This window comes from Manacus candei, unplaced genomic scaffold (assembly GCF_025592945.1).
Source record: "Manacus candei isolate 608988 ecotype Guabito, Panama unplaced genomic scaffold, ASM2559294v1 h1tg000028l, whole genome shotgun sequence".
Taxonomy (NCBI): Eukaryota; Metazoa; Chordata; class Aves; order Passeriformes; family Pipridae; genus Manacus; species Manacus candei.
The window spans coordinates 24,693,580-24,714,594 of record NW_026138076.1 but is presented as its reverse complement, the minus strand read 5'-3'; the positions used below and the strand labels follow the sequence as shown (position 1 = coordinate 24,714,594).

Below are 21,015 nucleotides of genomic sequence, written 5' to 3'. Positions count from 1 at the left end.
GCTGATATCAGGTCTGAACACAGAGCAGCTCTTTGTTCTGCTGCCTCAATGTCCAACCTTTTCTGACATCCAGTAGCACTGACAGAAAGGCAAGAGGCAGAGAACAGCTTAAGACAAGTGGAGATAAGCAAGTAGGGAATAAGGAATCTGCAAGATTTTGGCCCTTTCATACTGGGGGCTGATAGTCTGTGAGGAGAGTGAAAGGAGTGAGTAAAATTTCCTGGGCATGACTAGTACTCAGGAGTAATCATACTGGGACACTTGAGATCCAGCCTTACTGATGATTTTGCTGAGCAGCAGGGTACTTGATTTTACAGCTTTAATTGTCTTTTAATGATGTTCCTGATTGTGACACAAGTAGTGGCATTCCTTTGGAAGTCACCATTCAAATCTTCCCAGCATGGTGTCCTTTGGGTATAGATTAGTAAGTCCTAACTTGGAAAGCAGCATTGACAGTGAGGCTGTTACTGTAGAAGTTTATAGTATGTTCTGTGGTATGGTTTGCAACTTCCCAGCCAATTTAGAAAATCTGCAATTAGCCTAAATTTATCCAGACATTGTCTGGATCTTCCAGTGTCAACCACAGTATTGAAAAATATCAGAGCTGTTTACCAGGAATGAAGTTCATCTTCAATTTCAAAGGTGGAAAAATCTCAAGTATGTCCCTGTGGCTGGGAGCTGCAGCACATAGTGCTGTGCTGTTGCCTTCTGTTAGAACTCTTGAGGACTTCTGAAGTACCTTATTAGTTTGGTCATTAATTTCAGCAATTCTTCTGAATTCATTTGCTTTTCTGAGGTAAAAGGAAAATTACTTAGAAACTGTATGTGAAGGTGGCAGTGGTTGGTTTTACATGCCTGGTGTCAGTCCTTTAGCATATGAGGCTGCAGATGTTTAGATTTTGTGCAGACACAAAGAATGGACAGAGATTAGCACTAGGTGATTAAAATTTTTATGAGACTTTGTTCTTAAGCTCTAGGTTTTGAAATTTTTGGAGATTTATCCCTACTAATTTACTTTCCCAGCATAAAAGAAGAAATACAGCTGTATTTTTAGAAGTAGTGTTGAGTGGCACAACTATTTTGGATTAAACAACTTTTTTAAAAAGTGTGAATAAATATTAATTCAAGACATCAAAACTCTTTATTTCATCATCAGTGCTGCTGATGTTCCAAATCAAATCACATGCTAAAAGAGAGAATATTATAGTGGAAGCATATAGTTTTAAAAAATGAAGCTCTTATTTTGTGGTGTTACCTTCATTAATATTAATTAGTAGTATTCCTTTAGGGTTTTTTTTTCTAACAAACTGTAAAATACCAGCTAAGATTCTTCTAAACTTGAAGAATTGTAGTTGCTTCTGGGGAGTAGTGGTGGAGAGAAAGAAGGAGGAGTAAACAGAAAGATTGACTCTAAGGAAAGAAATTGTAGGATTTTGCTGTTAAAACTTTTTTTCTACATCGTGCAAGAGCTCCTTTTTCCTGCCTCTCTAAACATACAATAACTCTTTTACACAGGTAAGTGCCAAATGAAGTTAATAGTGGCACATCCAAAGACATGAGATTCAAGAACCAATATAAAGCTGTCTCGTAAGCTTTATGATCATGTGCTTGAAGAATTAAGCAGATTTGGAAATGTACATGAACAGGAAATTGTTGTTATAGGTCAGAAATGGATCTATGTCGTTGGCTTTTTCCTGTGTGCACTGTTCCCTACTTAGTCAAATTTCATACAGCCAGTGTTAATTTTCTGACTCTTAGTATTTGTTATGCAATACAGCATACAGTTGCTTATACAAGTGAAAACAATTTTAATACTTAATTTGTTCTATCCTCCTGATAAATGATCACATATTAGTAAAGTTTGCTTTGGAGATATATATATATATGTATGTATAATATTTAGGATTCCAGTGGTAATTTACAGAGCCTTTAAGGAACAGGATTTTTAAAGGATTTAGCAATAGTGTTGGTCTGAGTATTCCTAGAAAATATTTATATCCCTCATTAATTTTCAGGTTACACGGGTAGTACTGTTGTGGGTGAACAATCACTTCAATGATTTTGAAGGAGATCCTGCTATGACTCGATTTCTGGAAGAATTTGAGAACAATTTGGAGAGGGAGGTAAGAGTGAGTGGTTTTTTTTTCTGGCAATTTGGGATGACAGGGAGTAACCAGGCTGTTATGTATAACTTATGCTTTTCTCTTGTAGAAAATGGGTGGACATTTGAGGCTGTTAAATATTGCTTGTGCTGCTAAAGCTAAACGAAGATTGATAACCTTAACAAAGCCATCTCGAGAAGCCCCTTTGCCTTTTATCTTACTGGGAGGGTCTGAAAAGGGATTTGGAATCTTTGTTGACAGTGTAGATTTTGGTAGCAAAGCTACGGAAGCAGGCTTGAAACGTGGAGACCAGGTATCTAATTTTAAAATGTGTTCCCCATTCCCCCCTCCCTTTTTTTTGTTTCCTTTCTCTTTACTACATGAAAATAACATTACTTCTTTGAATTTTTAGATACTGGAAGTGAATGGTCAAAATTTTGAAAACATTCAGCTGACAAAAGCCATGGAAATCCTTAGAAATAACACTCATTTGTCTATCACTGTGAAAACCAATTTGTTTGGTAAGTTTGCATGCACTGTTGGTTCAAATTTCTGTTCTAATTTTGATGGAGACTTAAATTATTTTTTTAACAGTTTAAAACAGTTTTGTTCGAATCTCTTTTGTACTAGAGAAAATAAAAAAAGGAAGCTTGCAGGTCCTAAAATACCGTAGTTCATAATTGCAAACAAAAATTTATTAATAGTCTGTTACAAAGTGATTTCACTCTCAGAATTAAGAGGAACTGTATTAAGAGGAACTATCGTGACCACGTAGCTCAAACTTATAAAATGTGTTTGTATGTATAATATTTAATTCTTTCTCAAGAAAAAACCTCTTTTGGCATTTCAGTTGATCTGTGGTCTTTTTCTGTGTGCTGAATTTGATTGTAGTTTTTCAACCCACTATGAGTGTAACAAGCACAAGGCTAATACAAACTTTCTTACCAGCTAGGTGAAAAGAATTTTGCTAGCCTCTGTATTTATTCTCTACATTTTTCCCTCTAACAAGTACTTAAGTAGGCATGAAGGAATCTTTAAGCAGCTCGGGGCCTTGGTTAGCATAAAAAATAATTAATAGCTTGGAGGTTTGGTTTGATTTTTACCACTGGATACTTGGATTACTTATACAATTTAGTGGTGTGTTTCCTGGATGTCTCTTTCAGGATCAGGTTCTTCATCACAAACAGGGCAGAATATTATCATAGCATGTCACTGCATTAACTGATAATTAAATATGCCTAGGTTGTCTCCAAAAGTTATTCATCAAATCTGTTTCCTGGGGATTTTTTTGCTTTGCAGTAAAGATTCTACTATTTCAAATGTTTCTAATAATTAAGATATTTCTTACATTTCTTAAGATATTTCTTTCAGCACTATGTACTTGTAACTCCAAGTGTAAGTTCTGTGTAACCATTCTTCACGTGTTTGAATCTCATGTTGCTTTAGTATATTAAAGATTAAACCTGATTTCTTCTTTTCTTCAGAAATTGTGTTTTTTTCCTATCTTGTTACTCCTGTGCAAATACTGAAATCAGATTACAGTAGAGTCTCAGAGCAGTTACTTTCTGTGTATTGCATGCACAATTCCTTCTCCACAAATCCCAGAGGGATTTCTTTTTTCAACACCATCTTCTTATCTGTATCTAATTTTTCTCTCCAGCCTCCAATCCCTATTCAACAGTACAGTTATTGGCTGGGATTACTTTCCTTCAATTTTATTTGTGTGTCTTATTTGAAGCTTTTGAAGTCTCTTGGTGATTTTTTATGTATCTCTGTAGATAAAGATGAACATTAAGGACAAAATTAAGAAATAACAGTAAAACCTAACCCCTAATACTTATTCTGAGCTGGTTGCCCTTGTTCCCATGTTTTCCTACAAGTCCTTAATTTTAATTATCAGTTTTCATTTACTATTACAAATTAATTCATCAGATGATTTTTTCATTTATGTATGGGGAGTTCCTGTCATACTGAGAATATGTGACTTGGTCTCCACATCAGTTTTGTTTGATTTTTTTAAATATATCAGCATTGTTGTGAGGCTGAAAATGGCAGTAGAAGAACTAATTTACAAATCTATCAGGTATTTCAGCCTTAGAGATGACTCTTTGCTAGGGACCTGAGGGAGAATGAGAGGTTTTATGTTATCTCTGGCAGATGGATGCAACAGCCCTGTCGAACATCCAAAGTGTCTCAGTAATCTACATTGTTATATTTTCTTTCTGACTTTGTTGCAGTTTCCCCTGTGATTTTTTTTGGTCCTGTTGCTAGTAATTTCTTGTCCATCTGACAGCTTTTGTTGCTGCCTGTCTATTTAAACCTTCCCTCTCATTTGCATTTTTCAATCTCAGTTTTGTCTAGTGTACTCTTTTTATGCACATTACTATTCTGCGGGAGCCTTTGTCCTTAGGCTGAAAAGTCAAATTCCTTCTGTTGAATCTGTGCTGCAACCATGTGGTCACGAGTGGATTTCTATTCTAGGCTGGGCCAATTTATGTTTTTTCTGATTCTTACTACGGAAAATGAATGCCCTTTTTAAAATATAAAATGTTTTTAAAGTCTTATATCTAAATTCATTTAATACTGGAATTGACAGAATATGCTAATCACTTTTTAATAATGATTAATATTAAACTGGTCTGGTGCACTGAGTTTTCTTTTACATTTTTGTTTTTTTCTTTTCCTTCCTTTTCCTGTCTTGTGCAGTTTTTAAAGAACTCTTAACACGGTTGTCAGAAGAAAAAAGAAATGGTGCTCCCCACCTGCCTAAAATTGGTGATATTAAAAAGGCGAGTCGTTATTCCATCCCTGACCTTGCTGTTGATGTGGAGCAGGTAATAGGATTAGAAAAAGTAAATAAGAAAAGTAAAGCCAACACAGTTGGGGGAAGAAATAAGTTAAAGAAGATACTTGACAAGACTCGAATCAGTATTCTGCCTCAGAAACCATACAAGTGAGTTTATTTCCTCTTAAATATTTGCCTTGTGTTAAATTTTTATAATTCCTAAGAAACTTATATTTTATGATGATACTTTTTTATTTATTAATACAAATCATGCTTATATCTGAAAAAATATACTAAAAAATACTACTCTGAATGAGCATAGACTCTTAACAATGCAGCTTGGATGTATTTTGCTTCTTGTAGATGAAGTGATGACACAAATACTTCTTTGTCATTTACTCTTTTCTTTTAAGAGGACTTTTAACTGAAAGCATCCCAGGCAATTATTTCAGAATAACTACAGGCAAGTTTGCTTGCAGAGAGTTGATATGAGCAATGATTTCAATGTATCCACATTCCAGTGGTCTATAAAAAATTTCTGTGTACTGCTATAAGGGAGACTGAGATTAAACTTGTAACTTGTCCTTGAAAGAATTGTGTATTTTTTTAAATAAAGCTAAATACGCTATCTAGTAGCTTTTATTCCATGAACACATTTTAGAAATACAGTTCTGAGAAGAATTGTTGGAAACAATAGAAGAGTGAGTTTTATATGATATTATGGGAATCTGGTTCTTGACCAAGGCAGATGATATTGATGGGGGGGAAAATGAATTTAGAGGGCAGTTGATGTGTGATCAGTGTTTTCTCTTGCACTTTTCTTTCCTGTGACCCACTAAAGAAGAAACTATTCCATACAAATTTGTAAAAAAGGCACTTGTGCTGAAAATCTAGGATTTTTTTCCTGCTGTTACTTAAAAAAAAATGTTTGCTTAACTAATGTTAGGTATTCTCTACTAAATGAAAACTGTTCTGAAACATATATAGAATGTTAGTAATAGAAAGACTAAATTAATGTAAATTATTATATCCAAATACTGGATGTTTCTTAAGTTGATGACAATACATTTCAGTAGAGGAGAATCAGTAAATCCTCTTTTTTATGTTGTTTGTCTTTAGAATGTTTTCCTTTATTTCACTAGTCTTGCATGTTTGTTCCTCTGATGACCTCTGCATACTGTTAGGCCTGATTTTCTGCACTGTTCACTATTGTTCATAGTATTTGCATAAAATTTTCATGTTTCTTTTCCTTCTTTTTCATTTTTTCTTTTTTTTAATTTTTACACTTTTTCTGTGCAGGGACCTCTTTGGGTAAGATTCAGAAAAACAATACATTTGACTTATTTTCTTTTTGCTAGCTTTACTTTGTGTGTTATATATAGCAATTGGTCTGCAAAGCCTGTGGACATTCAGTTGTTTGTGTCTGCACAGTTCCTGCATAGGCATCTGTAGCTGTAGACTATTATTTGTGCTTTTCTTTTCCCTATTGCATCAAAGGATCTATATTGTTCTTCCTAATAATTGCATATATTCAGGGAATTTACCTAATCTCACGTATTTTTACATACCAAAAATCAAGAGGGATGAAAAAACTGATTTACTCATTAATTAAAATAGACATTTAAAGACTTTATGAGTCAGCTAGCTTGCGAGGTTAAACTGTCCACCTTTTTTTGAATATGAAGACTGCAGAAGTCTGCAGTGCCTCCAGGATGTATCCAGACAAAAGCAATCTTTAAGCTAGAACGAAGTCACTCTTAGAGGGAGCTTGTCTGCTTCATGAGACATTAAATCAGCATCAAAGATGAATCAGTTTGAGCAGGAGATAATGCCTTCCTTCAGTCTTGCAGTTTAGTCCAATAATGTCAAGTAACTTCCCAAACTGAGCAAACAGCACCATTTCCTCTGCTCCTACTGGGAAATCTTCACTGTCTATAAGGCATCTCTTGTAGTTTGCTTCTGGCTACAGCCTCCACTCGAGCTCTTTGTTTACTTGTCTAATGCAGGGTGGTTTTGTGGTCTGTAGGCTTAGTTGCTCCAAATAAGGGTTAAATACCATCCCTACCTCCCTCTCTAGTAAAGTTTTGCCTGGTCCACAGTGCAGCATCCCAGACAAAGAAACAGCCTCCCACTCTCTTCTCTGCAGCCCTGCAGTACCATGCAGAGGATGATGTGTTTTGAAGGAGGAAGCATTCAGACAGCTCTGCCATTCCATTGTCGCTTCTACCCTGTTTGTTGTTCAGCAGGAAAGTTATTTCTTAGTTAATGTGCTGTCTCCCTGCATGGCAAACGCATACAGAAAGCAATAGAAATGCCATTTCCTTAAAACGACAATCTCATCTCATCAGCATAATAAAATATTTTATATAGCAGTAGGACAGTTGATCTTCTGCCACTTGGATTTTTTAGCTCTTTGTGTCTGGAGTTTCTGGCATTCATTTCTTTTTTGCATAAGGTAGAACTCACTCAGATTCTGATTTAAGTTTTAAAAATAGACAAAACTGAGTGTAAAGTAAGTGCTTTCCAATTTTTTATATGACTGCTTAAAACTGAGCAGAATTTTAGATGCTTCCTTTTTTCTTTTAAACGTAACATTTGTCAGTTGATCCACTTTACTGAAGCCGCTTTGGTCATGACGCACAGGATTGGTATAAGAATACATGAAACCGACAAACTGCAAAAGGAATGCATAATTAAAATGAAACTATTAGTATAAATGTGAGTCACATTGTCTTCATTTGATTTGAATTTAGAGAAAATACTGGTGTTGGGAGACTTATAGTAGTTTAGAACCATCAGAAAGCATTGTGAGGTTCAAGGGCTTTGAGTTTTTTTGTTTAGTGAGGGTTTTTTTTATGTGAAGTCATTCCTACTTGAAAGAGAAGACATTGATGGCTGGCAATTTTACTGAAAGGCTTATTTGCTTGTGGCTTAGCATAAAAATGTTGTGTGCTGAATTGAGCGTCACTGCTTGTCACAGTATTTTGTGCTTGATATGGAAGTACAAAAATACAAATGTTCAGATTTCAACTTAACTTCTGATTGGGAGAGAATCCAATAACTTTTAGTTAGCTTGTTTTTTAAAAACAAAACAATGAGGAAACCCAAACACATCATACAGAAGTATCCCTCCAAACTTTTTCGACTTGCATTGCATTCTAAAAAACAATTGCTGTGTCCATGTAATTAAAATTTTCTTAATTGCCCAGAGGTACTGTTCCAGCTTTCCAGAGTACTGTTTTATTCATAGCACTTAAAGAAGTGGTACAAGAGTGTACTGGGTAAACTAATTCATTGGTAAACACAAAAGGATATTGGTGCTGTAACAGTATTGGAGATAATTATCTGGCCCTATATTACTTCTGTTTAGGTTTTCTGAGGAAAACTGGAACACTAGTCACAGGCTTAAGTGCCCAACATTAGGGTACAAGTGGTCATTTGTGTTGCATCATTTAATTTACTAGACTGACTTTTCAGAGTTGTAGCAGTTTGCAATGAAGTGTAAGTTCTGGCTTATGCTTTATTTACACATGTAGATACAGATTTAGATGTGCTTGGCTTTTAGAAGGGCTTTGCCTACGTTTGCTACATTTTTAGTTGTTTTCACTTTCTATAATGACTGCTATTCAACATTTTATACCCTCTGAGTATATTAATAAAGATTTTAATCGGTGTATTTAGAGAAAAGTTCAATGGCTGTCTCCAGCTCTGCATCCTGTAGCAGTTGTTCTGCTTCACTTGATAATTATGAACTCAAAAGCAATAAACAAGTCAGTGCCTACTATAATGTGATGATAACTCTGATCCATCTAGCACTACTGACCTCCTTTGGGACCCTGCCTTACACAATTTAACAGACAAAACCCTTCACCTTTATCCAGAATACTTTATTTACAGCTGTCTGGCACTTTGGAGGGTATACCAGTAACACACAAGTCCAGCTGTTTAGCTTACCCTTCCAAGTTAACTGGCATCACTTCAGTCTCATTGAATGAAAAGAAACTCAGAGAGGGGATATAGGGTAGGAAAATGAATGATCTCAATGATCCTCTCTTGTCTGTCTGTTGAAAGATATATGGCTATAACATGTCACAAAGTATAGTTGCAAATCCAATCTCTGGTGGGGTGAAAAATCTGTGAAATTCAGGTCTTGTAATAAAACAGTGCTGAGGGGACAGCAGTATTAGACAAAGTTTGAGTGATGGGATGGTGCAGGAGTGATGAGGTATTCAAAGGTACCACCTTTTGAATGAAGATCTTGGCCATTGTGAAAAAATGAGCCTAGCAGCTTCTCAGAGCTTAGTGGTGAACATGAGGATCTTCTGGCAGTGTGAGCAGGCATATCTAATCACTCTGAGTGGACATTTGGGTGCTGTTGACAAAGCTAGACATCAAATACTGTTTTCTGGAGAACTTTGACTACTAAATAGCAATTGCCGTACTAAAAATAGAAAGTGTGAAAAGGTAATGATAGGGACATCCCTGAATCTCCCTAGTATAGCCCCAGCTCTGAATGTCTGTAAGCCCTGATTTCATTTCTCTCTGGATGCAGTGACATTGGAATTGGCCAGTCTCAGGATGACAGCATTGTGGGACTGAGGCAAACAAAGCACATTCCTCCTGCTTTACCTGTCAGCGGAACCCTGTCATCCAGTAATCCTGATCTACTGCAGTCTCATCACCGCATCTTAGACTTTAATACTACTCCAGGTAAGGATCCTTTTTTGTTGTTGTTCTTGACCTTTTAATTTCCTTTAATAGATCAATTTATTTGTCTGCACCTGGAGAGACTGAACAAGGCATGTGAGTTTTTATTAACTATATGGTGTTACACACAGATTACCCACATATAAACGCGTTAGGATTTATTACATTTGCTCCAATATACTTCACCCTAATATAATAGATGTCTGGTTTTTCAGGTGTACTGTATATAGAGTACCTCTTACTGATGGAATATTCTTGGTCAGGAAAAACCTATTTTGCTTGGTACTTTATAATTTGCTCCAATGGATCATTATTTACAGGACTGCAGTGTTTTGAAATAGCACAGTAGGTCATTAGCTTATTGTAAAGGGAAAGGGTGTTGGACTGGATCCAGGACATGCTTTTCAGTCTTTTTCTGAACAGAGTTATATAATCTTGTACTACATCTGTAAGGGACAGTGTTAGTCACCCTGCCCTACAGCTGTATGCCAAATTCTTTGAATATAAAATCCCTTTCTGAGATAGATAAAAAATGAACACATTTAGAGAGGATCAAAGCACAGGGGTGAGTGAGGGAGAAATAGGGGGAGAATAAGAGAAACTTGAGAGCCTTATCTTATGAGAAGGGTTTAGCTGGAGCTCCTGGTGAGGCTGGGATTTGGGCTTTTATCTGGCTGCAAGAAGATTCTTAGTGGGAAACCTTCACTGAGTTAAGTATCCAAATCTTTGCTATTAAAATATAGCTGCTGGAGGAGGATATGGTGGTGGTAGCTGTGCAGACACTTGGTTATTTTAGTCTAATCTTTAGAGTATTTCTCAAAAGTAGAACTGAAAATTCAGTGCCCTCCTAAACCTGAGGGATTCAGACATTACCTAAAGGGATGGGGCTTAAATATCAGCCTACACATTGGCCATATGGGTGCAATCATTGCACTTGAAACTGTGATACTGAGCTTAACTTACTTCAGCAGGGGCTTTTTAGGGCTAGAGAAGACTGCAAGAAGGTACTTTGTGATTTTTATCCCAGTGTCTGAGATTGATCCTGAGAGAGTTGGAAGATAGATTTTTTTTTTTTGCATTTTATCTGATGACTAGTGTCTGACACCTTAAAGATGTACTTTATCAATAAGAGTCTGACTTTTCATCAGCACTTTTTCTATAAATGGCGGAAGATTCCATTCTCTAGCTTCTTGCTTACCCAGACCAGTCAGTTCTAGGTAATTAATGTGCCCCTATTGCCAAGCACAGCAACTGGCTAACTTCCAGAGCTGTGGGCATTGCTGACTTACACAGCTCCAACAAACCCCATGAATTGAGAAGGGCAGCCGTTGCAGGCCTGACAACCCTTCCATCACAGATGGAGTTCAGAGAAGCTTAATAAACAAATAAGATTCTACTGTTTGCATTTTACTTTGAGGAAAGGACATAAATATGATGTAATGCCATTGCTCCAATGTTTTAGCAGCTTTTCCATTATCTTTGTAGAAAGTGTGTTTTTTTATCATTAAAAAAAAAAAGTTGGGTTTTTCCTTTGCTTAAAATTTGCCCAAATGTCCACACACTGAATATACTTAAAGTAATTCACAGGTAAAATTTTTTTCCTGTATAGGAAAGAAGGGAAAGAGGGATTGAAATAAAAAACATATACCTTAAGGACTTCAGAGATGGTTGCACTGTAGATAGAAGAGGTGAATTATTCCTCTATATATTTTAAGACTTGGACAAAATTAAACCCTGCAGTTTTAATTCCTTTTACTACCTTGGTCTAAATTAAAGATGGAAACGGAGGCAGACTGCAAGAAATTGAATGCACTGGAGAAGAAAGAGAAAAGTGGTAGAGCAGCTGTCCTTTGAGGCTTTGGTGTATATCCCTTAGGACAGAAAATAAAACAACTTACTGTTTTGGAAGGGTAGTCTTTGAGGAGAAAGTGTGAACAGCTTGAAATCTGCAAGAAGTCATTGTAGTTTCTGTTCTGATTGACTCAGGTTGTTTCAAATAAACTTTAAAAGGTTTATTTTTAAATGTTCAATAGCACTTTGATTTCTCTTTTCTTGTGCTGTCTTTGTTATATGATTGGAAGTCAAAATAACATAGTAATGATGAGCTACCAGTCACCAGTACATATTTTGTCCCCTCAAAATCTTTCTAAGGGCCTAGATTCCTATCGTACACCATTGCATTCTTCAGCCTGCCACTCCAGTTTCCTTTATGAAAAAGAAGGAAGTGGGGTGATTACGATTCTCTTCAAGCGGTGTTTTATTTCAAAATTATTGGGCTGAATTACTTGCTACCATTGTTATAGCTGTAATAATTTCACCTGCTGGCAGACATTTCTGTATTCTGGGTTAGAGCTTTTGCTACCAGCTCTGACAGGTAAGCAGCCTGAGAAATTGAGTGGTAAAATGCAGCACTAAAATGGGACTTTCCTATTTGCTGATCTCTGCATTTCTTCCTATTGGCTTCAGTGATCCAACAGTGCAGATTATTTTCTCCTTGCATAAAATACTTATTTCTTGGGAGTCTTAAACAATTTCTAACCTTTGTATTGTCTACAGTAGCTTCCCAACTTTGTAGCATTTCTTCGAGTGGCAAGTATTTCTCTAATAGCAAGAGGCAACAAGATCTAGGGCATGGTCTGTTTTTCAGTAACATCTCTGAAAGGCTGTGTCTTTGGCATCTGCCTTCCTCAAGATGTCAAAAAATGTAGAAAATATTTCAGGCACTCCTCTGTATCCCTCTTCAACTAATTACTGAAGGAAGATTGGTCAATATAGAGTTGGTGATAAAAGGCAAAATCTGCTTGCTAGTTATAAAATATTTGTGGATTTGACTCAAGTGCTTAGGAAGGGCTGAAAAATGGCCTGTAATATTCTATAGGTGTAATTGATGATGTAATCACTCAGTTCTAGTGTGTTTTGGTATTAGTGCTTCTGAAGCTACGAAAAAACTATTGTGAACTTGAAAGTTATGGGCTTAGTTGCATGAAATTTGTAAACTGATACATTTAAGCCTAAACAGCCTTTGTGGCATGTAAATCAACTCATATCAGACAGATTTATCTTAATGCTTTCCCAGTCACTATTATGGAAACATGCAGCAGCAGTGGGGAGATTTAATTTCTGTTCTTTTGTCACAAGATTTCTGCTGCTGAATAGATCTTTCTGTAGTAACTTTGGTACGTGTTATGCACATTCAGGACTTGTCAGAAAAGATTGTGGTTGTATCAAAGTGAATGTTTTCATCTAGCAGCTGTTTTTTCAGTATTTTTTTTAATGATGGTCATTTTGTGGCTGCAGATTCAGAAGGCTTTCTATTATTAAATATTTTCTTGCTTGTATGACCTCTGGGATCTAAAAAAATTAAATTATTTTTAAAACCCCTGTATTAATTAAAGAAAGAAAAATTACTAGATGTCATTTCTCACAAAACTAGAAAAGCTTATTTATACCAGAGGGAAGAAGTTAAATTAATTGAAAGTACTTACCAGTTAAAAATACCTGATGTTAAAAAACCCATGGTGGATAGCTGTACAATTTCATCTTTTTTTTTTTTTTCTTTTTATAATACAGCGATAACAACCAAATGTCAGTTCATTAATGGGTCTGGATTTCAATCCATTCATCAAAATATGAAAATATGCATGGATTTGGTATCTCCATATAGCTTATGGAAATCCCAAATCCAACATTAGGCGGGTAGTTTTCCATATTTCCTAAAAATCAGTCACCTTGTAGGTGTTCACTGTAAGTTTTGTGTCACCAGTCACTTGAAACAGTAATATATTTAGAACTTGAATATTTTTGATGGTTTGTTTTATGTCTGGCTGCCGTAGTTCTTAGTTACTAAAACATTGGCACAGAGAACTAAAGAGCAAAGTTTTCAGTCTGTTACTCACACATTTATTATTATGATCTAAATGTATAAAGGATAGAGTATTTTTGATAATTGAGTACTTGGGTGCATTAATACTACTGCACTTTTATTGTGTACACATGCATGCTGGGCACTATACGAGCATCTTCCTAGCCACTTATATGTATACATCTTCCCTTTGTGTGTGGCACTATAGTTGAGTGTCAGAGTTAAGTAAAAGTGTCTATTTTCTTTAAGACATCCTTAGGAAGATTGACACTCCTATCACCAAATTGTTTAAGCTTCTTATATGTCATTGTATAGAATAGCGTAGCTTATGTCCTGGGTTTTTCTCAGACTTAAACAGAATTTTCCAACACCTGTGAAAATCAGACTGCTCATTAGTTTGTCTGTCCAAACTTTGAAAATGTTAACGTATTTTTGTGGCTTGCTCCATCTATAGCCTAACTAACTTCTTTTCCTGGGTGTTATTAGAACTAGTCTTTATGGAAGTAAAAACTCAGTACTAGTAGTTAAACTCAATGTCACTTGCTTATTCTTATACCATTAAATTTTTATTTTTTATTGCTTACTAAAGTGCGTAACTTGCATGTAATTTTTTTCCAGACTTGCCAGATCAAGTTCTGCGGGTTTTCAAGGCAGACCAGCAAAGTCGCTACATAATGATCAGTAAGGACACAACAGCAAAAGAAGTGGTCATCCAGGCTATCAGGGAGTTTGCTCTCACTGCGACCCCCGATGCATATTCACTATGCGAAGTATCTGTCACACCCGAGGGTGTAATCAAGCAAAGGAGGCTTCCTGATCAGCTATCCAAGCTTGCTGACAGGATACAGCTGAGTGGCAGGTAAGACTGGAGACTGAGCTAAAGCTGATGATACCAGTTTATTAAGTCAAAATCCTGTTAAAGGAGTGTTATTTAATTATTAATGTTCTGTTTCTTTGCAACAAGTTGCTGCTTATGCAGCTTTTCATTAATACCTACGTGTGGTAAAATTAGTTTTATTGTAAGATTCCAACTGGATCATTTCTGTAACTTTCCGCATTAATCAAGTATATTGTATCTAGTATCTTTTTGAATTTTGTTTTTACAGGTATTACCTGAAGAACAACATGGAAACAGAAACTCTTTGTTCGGATGAAGATGCTCAAGAGTTACTAAGGGAAAGTCAAATTTCCCTACTACAGCTCAGTACTGTTGAGGTGGCTACCCAACTCTCCATGAGAAACTTTGAGCTGTTCCGTAATATTGAACCCACGGAATACATAGATGACTTGTTTAAACTCAAATCAAAAACAGGTTGCACTAATCTAAAAAGGTTTGAAGAGGTGATAAATCAAGAAACATTCTGGGTGGCTTCTGAGATTCTAAGAGAAACCAACCAGCTGAAAAGGATGAAGATCATTAAGCATTTCATTAAGATAGCACTACACTGCAGAGAATGCAAGAACTTCAACTCGATGTTTGCCATCATTAGGTATGGCCAGTAATAATTTTACTTCTAAGTAAAAAGCAAAGTCTTCCTTATGTTAGTTAAAAAAAAAAAAGTAATTAACAGAGTAAACCTAACATCAACACTTGGCAATCCAATAAGGAGGGCATTTTCCAGTAATCTGAACTTGCCATTGAAATGTTTGCTGAAATATTATTTGGAATGTTGCTATTATGTACTTACTGCTTAAGACAGCGTGGCAAGAGTCATTGGTGAACATGGCACTAGAGAAACTACTGCACTTACTTAAAACCAGACCAAGAGAAACAGTAGTTATAAATAGAAAAATTAAAGCATTGTCATAAATGAATGTGTTAATTTCCTAAAGGCAGCTTATTTTATATGTAGTTCTCAGTATCTTGAATTCATTCACCCTTTGTTTTTCTTTGTATCAGCAGTTTCTTGCATGGATCTCTGCTAACAGTCAATACCAGACTGTGATATTATACCATATTGTAGGCTGTAAATAAAGGTCTTTCAATAAGAATTTTAAAAAGTACTGAAAATCTCAGACAGAAAACCATTCTTACTTTTGGAATGAAAAGGAAGAGAGGAAACTCTAATGTGTGTGTTTATACAGATTTTTTAAAAACCAACAAACAAAAACCCCCAAATATTTTCTGTTATGAAAAAACTTGAATAAGTTACATTAAAATGACAATTTTATCACCGTCTCTGACAAAAGCTCTTGTCACATTCAGTCAACAGATTGAATGTAACACTTTTTCTGGTTTTGAATGTCATTTGATTAAATGTGGCAAGTTCTAAAGTCAAGGATCCACGCTGATAATCGGTCAACATCTCTGAGGCCTAAAAATATTGAGATTTTGTTCAGCTATTTCAGCTGATCTCAATGAGAAATAAAAGCAGCCTTCCTGCTAGGAAAAACTTGAGTGAAGGAAAGATTCCAGATGCCAAACTTTCCCATAGGTAGAAATTAACAGCGAGACAGGCAGTGCCATTACAGGGGGCAAAACCAGTGTTTTTACCAGGTACAGCTTCCATATAACCTCAAATATAGAAAGTGTTACAAAATTTGATCTAGACAGAAAAAAGTCAGATCAATTATTGCAGAAAGAAGGCATGTCACTTTGCTATCACCACCTGAACATCATCATGTGGGTGAAAGATGTTTTTTCCTCCAGTTTGATAATCTAGAAATAAGGGGTGATCCTGAGGTACTCTTAGATTAAAATATTATTATCAAATTCAGACACTGTTCCACAGCAGCAAGTACATAGTCTGTATAAATTTTAATTACTCATCCAAGTGTAATTTTATCTGTTTATAGTTACATCGTTCACATATCTCCAGTTTTTATGGCTTTTATAAAAATGACCTGAATTATTCTGTAATAATAGTTATTAGTGTAATAATTCTGTGCTGGTGAAAAAAAATTTTCACTTTCTGCTACTTTATTGACATTGTTGTGCTATACTATTCTGGCTATATGGTATTTCTCCCATACAAGATTTAACATGGTTTTTTACAGGATTTTTTGTTTCTTTCTCTTGTTCTTGAACTTTTTTGCACTTTTTTTTGTTTCAAGTGGCCTGAATTTGGCACCAGTTGCAAGGCTCCGAACTACTTGGGAAAAGCTTCCAAGCAAGTATGAAAAACTGTTTCAAGATCTACAGGACTTGTTTGATCCATCTAGGAATATGGCAAAATATCGTAATGTCCTTAACAGCCAAAACCTACAGCCCCCTATTATCCCCCTGTTTCCTGTTATCAAAAAAGACCTTACATTCCTTCATGAAGGTAAAAGCAGAAGTACATCATCTTTTACCAGCTAAGAAAAGCTAACTTTCCTACCTAATTACTGATATTGTTGATTGTAGGAAATGATTCTAAAGTGGAGGGCTTGGTCAATTTTGAGAAGCTGAGAATGATTGCAAAGGAGATACGCCATGTCGGTCGCATGGCGTCTGTGAACATGGATCCTTCTTTAATGTTTAGAACAAGGTAAGTGTGTTGTATCAGGCAAAGCTTTTCCCGGCTGAGAGAAGCCTAGGTGTCAGCAAGAGGGGCTTTGGAGTGGGATGAGCTTCTTGTTGGTAACAATTTGCCAAAATAATGTGGTGGTCTAAAGCTGGAGAAACCATTACATTTTGTGCTTACTGATACATACTAAAAATGTTTCTTATTATTCTTTAGCTGACAGTTACTTCATAAAAATGAGATTCTATCAGTGGGAGGGAGGGGGAAAAATTGTCTCGAAAACATATGTATTGGTCTGTTTGAAACATTGACATATGCCAGCTTATAATTTTGTAGACATAGTAATGTATCTGAAGCAGTGTCAGCTAGTAGTCTTAGAAAACATGGAGTGAATGCTCTCTGGCTTCATGTTACACCAGCTTATTGCATACTCTTTTTCTTAATTTGAGGTAGAAGAGTTTGTAATATCTGACTGTGTGTTCAAGTCAAGGCTTTTTTTAATATTTGTGAGCTTCCAGAACTGCTTGTTGTGAGGTCTGGTCTTTTTCTTTCTGAGCTTGTGATCTTTCTCTGTCTCTTCTTAAACCCGTGCTTTACTCTTCCTGACTCTCACTTGCAGGAAGAAGAAATGGAGGAGTTTGGGGTAAGTGGTTGGACACAACACACACAGACATTCATTCTTTCTTTACCATTTGCATTGTTTCCTACTTGCTATCTTTAATTTTCTGGTGTTTTGACATTTTTTTTCTTTTGTTAACCCTTTTTACTGACAATACATTTACATTTTCATCTAGGAGTGCTTTTGCTTTTGAGGTTATAACACAAAAATTTTAAATTCTTTTTAAGTGGTTGTAGATAGAAAAGGGATGTTCTCCTCCCACCTCCAATTTAAATCGCTAAAGGAAGTGACTTTGAGTCAAAGAGAATTATAAAATCACAAAGTTGCAACAGCTGAAAATAGCTCTTAACTTTGTTATACCTATTAAGCAATTATCACAATCAAATACAAAAGTTAAAACTTAAAGTATCTGCTAGACTAACTGATTTTCATATTACAATTCAGCCATCATTTTTGCCTTAACAATTCAAGACCGATGCATAGCTTTCATATAGATACACATACATTGAAATGTGCATGACACTTTTTATTTCATCATGAACAAGCTGATCATTTTATTTAACAAAAAGCTGTCTTCAACCTCACAAGTTACAAAGAAGTTCTATTCTGTAAAACTGAGTTGTACATTTTGTATACAGTCTGATTTAAAACGTAGAGGACTTTCAAAATGCCTTCTGTATATGTATTTGAATTTGAACCTCAACTGTAGTCTTCTGTCAGCATTCCCTTATTGCATGAGCTTTTCCTAATGCTCCAATCTTCTCAGTAGTTGGCTTATGTGAGAGAGCTACCATGAATGCTTTCTAGATGTGTGAAGTGATGTTGCCTAGTTGGAGCAGAATAGGTTAAAATATTTGTGTAATTAAAATAGTGCCTGTAACCAAGTAAAAAGATTTCCTGGCCCTCATCTTTCTGTCTGTTACAGCTGTTTGATTTACTGGAATGAGGCATGTAAGCTTTGACTGTAGACTGACATTCATGCAATATTTTGCACGTTTCATGTTTATCAGGTGATACTGTGTTGGACTAAGTCATACCTTTCCCCTCTTTCCTCTTCCTCCTGCCCCCCTTCACTTCAGGTCTCTCAGCCAGGGCAGTACCAATGCAGCTGTGCTGGATGTGGCGCAAACAGGGGGCCATAAAAAGCGGGTCCGTCGCAGCTCCTTTCTTAATGCTAAAAAACTGTACGAAGATGCTCAGATGGCACGGAAGGTAAAGCAGTACCTCTCAAACTTGGATCTGGAAATGGATGAAGAGAGCCTCCAGACACTGTCTCTGCAGTGTGAGCCAGCCACCAACACATGTGAGCATTGTCATTTGCTATGGATTTCAAGGAAGCAGTTAAATATACCTCTGTTTCTAGTCCAGACTAGAAACTACTGTTCCAGGCAATTTGGAACAGTAACTAGGCAATGAGGTGGAAAATTAGGTGTGTGGTCATTTTCAAGTACTGAATGTCTATGAATCTTAAGAAAATAATCCTGTAGGTTAACAGGATAGAGACATAGTATTTATACAGGTGATAAGGCTTTAAGATGATGTCACACTGAAGTGTACAAGGGCTTTTTAGCTTTGTCTGTGCAAAGGATCTGGAGGATCAGAAGTTTTTCTATGTGCTCAGGTTATTGGTGTGAATAGGGATATGGTTATTCTGAGAGAATAGGGGTTTTCCTTATGTCCAGGTGTTTCAGAGATACTTGGAGGGCTGTATCTGGGGGCAGCAGAGGAGGACCTTATCCTGGATATATCAGTTTCATTTTGATTTGAGAGAATGCTATATGTTGTGCCCTTCCCTTGCTTTAGGGTAGCAAGAAGTAATAATTATATATCCATTCTGAATCAGTTTGTAGTCCTTAATTGTACAAGTATTTGAGCACCTTTTAGTTATTAATTGGAGGGCTTCGTACTGCTAAGACTAAAACACCCACCAAGTTTTTAGCTAGTAGTCATTCAGTATTTTCTCACCTTTCTTGCAAAGTACCGAAGAATACAGGAGATAAGCGACCTGGAAAATCTGAAACATCACCAGTGGCTCCCCGGGCAGGCATCCAGCAGAAAGTGCAGCAGCAGCAGCAACATAAAGTAAACCAAGCGTTGCAGGTCCCTGCCGTATCTCTTTATCCCTCTCGCAAGAAAGTGCCAGTCAAAGACCTCCCACCATTTGGTAAGTGAAACAAGGAAGCATTTGGTTTAATACTCTGAAGTTTGTTCACTCATGTCAGGGAGATATTTTGAATCATATAAGGTTCAGGCATTTATTTCTGGTAGTATGATATGCAGGTTATGCCAATTCATGCGGTATCTATCCATAATTTTATTCTCTAAAAAAGGAAAGAAAGAAATCTAGGAAAGCATCCTGTCAATTTAATCAGTACAAGTATTTACTTGTTACTAGCAGCTGGAAAGAAGAAATGGTTCTGATCGTTTGCCCTGGGATCTTGGCTTAACTTTTCTAAAGGGCTCAGGGACATGGAGTTCTTGAATGATCCATCTGAGATGTCTCCAAAGCTTTGGTGTCTCTTCAGAAGTTGAACTTTTAATGTGAAATTCAGGCCCACTCAGGTTGGTGGTCCTGTTAGAAATGTAGGTCTGGAGTTTCACGTTGACAATTGTCCCTTTGGCTTCTGCTCCCTTCTGCTTTTTTATCGTTGTTATTCAGTTGTTGCTGCCTCCACGTTGCTCAGAAAGGCACCAGACTATAGCAATTTCTACTACTCTGATTTCCGAATCTGTGTCCCAGAATGTATACATAACATGTATGCATTATTAAACAACTTCTTAAATCACTTAAAGTGTGGTAATTATCCTAATAAGTATATGTAGCATAACTGGCCCTTCCTATTGCACGATGGTAATTTCACAAGAGCTTAATTCTGATTTCACTCTTTATCAGTTTTTCTCATGCACTGCTTAGGCTGCAATAAAGCATTAGAAGCAGCAAAATGAGCAAGAAACAATTCATTATTTATCTATATCTTGTTGATTTTACCATTAATTTTAAATCTTAAAAGGACTTTGAAGCTCCATAGACTGCATTTTTGCTCAATGGTGGCAAAGTTTCTGAAAACTGAGTAGATTATGCTGATGGAGCAACTATAAATTATTGATAGCAGGATTGTGATCCAACAGATCAAAGATACATTCTGTGAATGCTTGAAAATAACCTCTATCAAAAGCATTGGCAAAACTGTCAGAGAAGCTCTGATTTCACTGTCCTAGAGTGGATTTTTGAGGGGAAGGGAAGAGAAAAAAGGATAAATGTGACCTGGGAAAAGCAATTCATGGTGCCCTAGATCTTTACATCATACATCATCTTCAGGATGTTTTTACTCTTTAGTTTCCCAAAATAAACGGGTGCAGAGATAGTTCTCAAAAATGAAAGGGAGAAAGGCAGCTGCAGGATGACCTTGTTTCATAAGCCTAATCTTATTAATGTTCTTTCCAGCTTTCTTTGACCTTCTAGGCTACTCTGAATAGAAAAAAAAACAGAACAG

At 36.3% G+C, this 21,015-nt stretch overlaps 1 protein-coding gene across 5 annotated transcripts in view; it reads left to right on the top strand.

Annotated features, from left to right (window-relative positions):
* The window catches only part of RAPGEF2 (Rap guanine nucleotide exchange factor 2), a 180,844-nt gene that overhangs the window by 149,102 nt on the left and 10,727 nt on the right, over positions 1-21,015 (top strand). For 4 of the 5 annotated variants that reach the window (XM_051790713.1, XM_051790710.1, XM_051790709.1 and 1 more), the window contains 12 exons: positions 2,016-2,123; positions 2,212-2,415; positions 2,515-2,623; positions 4,809-5,055; positions 9,440-9,597; positions 14,075-14,315; positions 14,563-14,946; positions 16,511-16,722; positions 16,803-16,926; positions 17,522-17,545; positions 18,601-18,824; positions 19,500-19,685. In XM_051790713.1, the coding sequence (XP_051646673.1) occupies positions 2,016-2,123; positions 2,212-2,415; positions 2,515-2,623; positions 4,809-5,055; positions 9,440-9,597; positions 14,075-14,315; positions 14,563-14,946; positions 16,511-16,722; positions 16,803-16,926; positions 17,522-17,545; positions 18,601-18,824; positions 19,500-19,685 (2,221 nt within the window). The remainder of the gene's footprint in view (positions 1-2,015; positions 2,124-2,211; positions 2,416-2,514; positions 2,624-4,808; positions 5,056-9,439; positions 9,598-14,074; positions 14,316-14,562; positions 14,947-16,510; positions 16,723-16,802; positions 16,927-17,521; positions 17,546-18,600; positions 18,825-19,499; positions 19,686-21,015) is intronic. The other variant, XM_051790711.1, reaches the window with a different exon arrangement.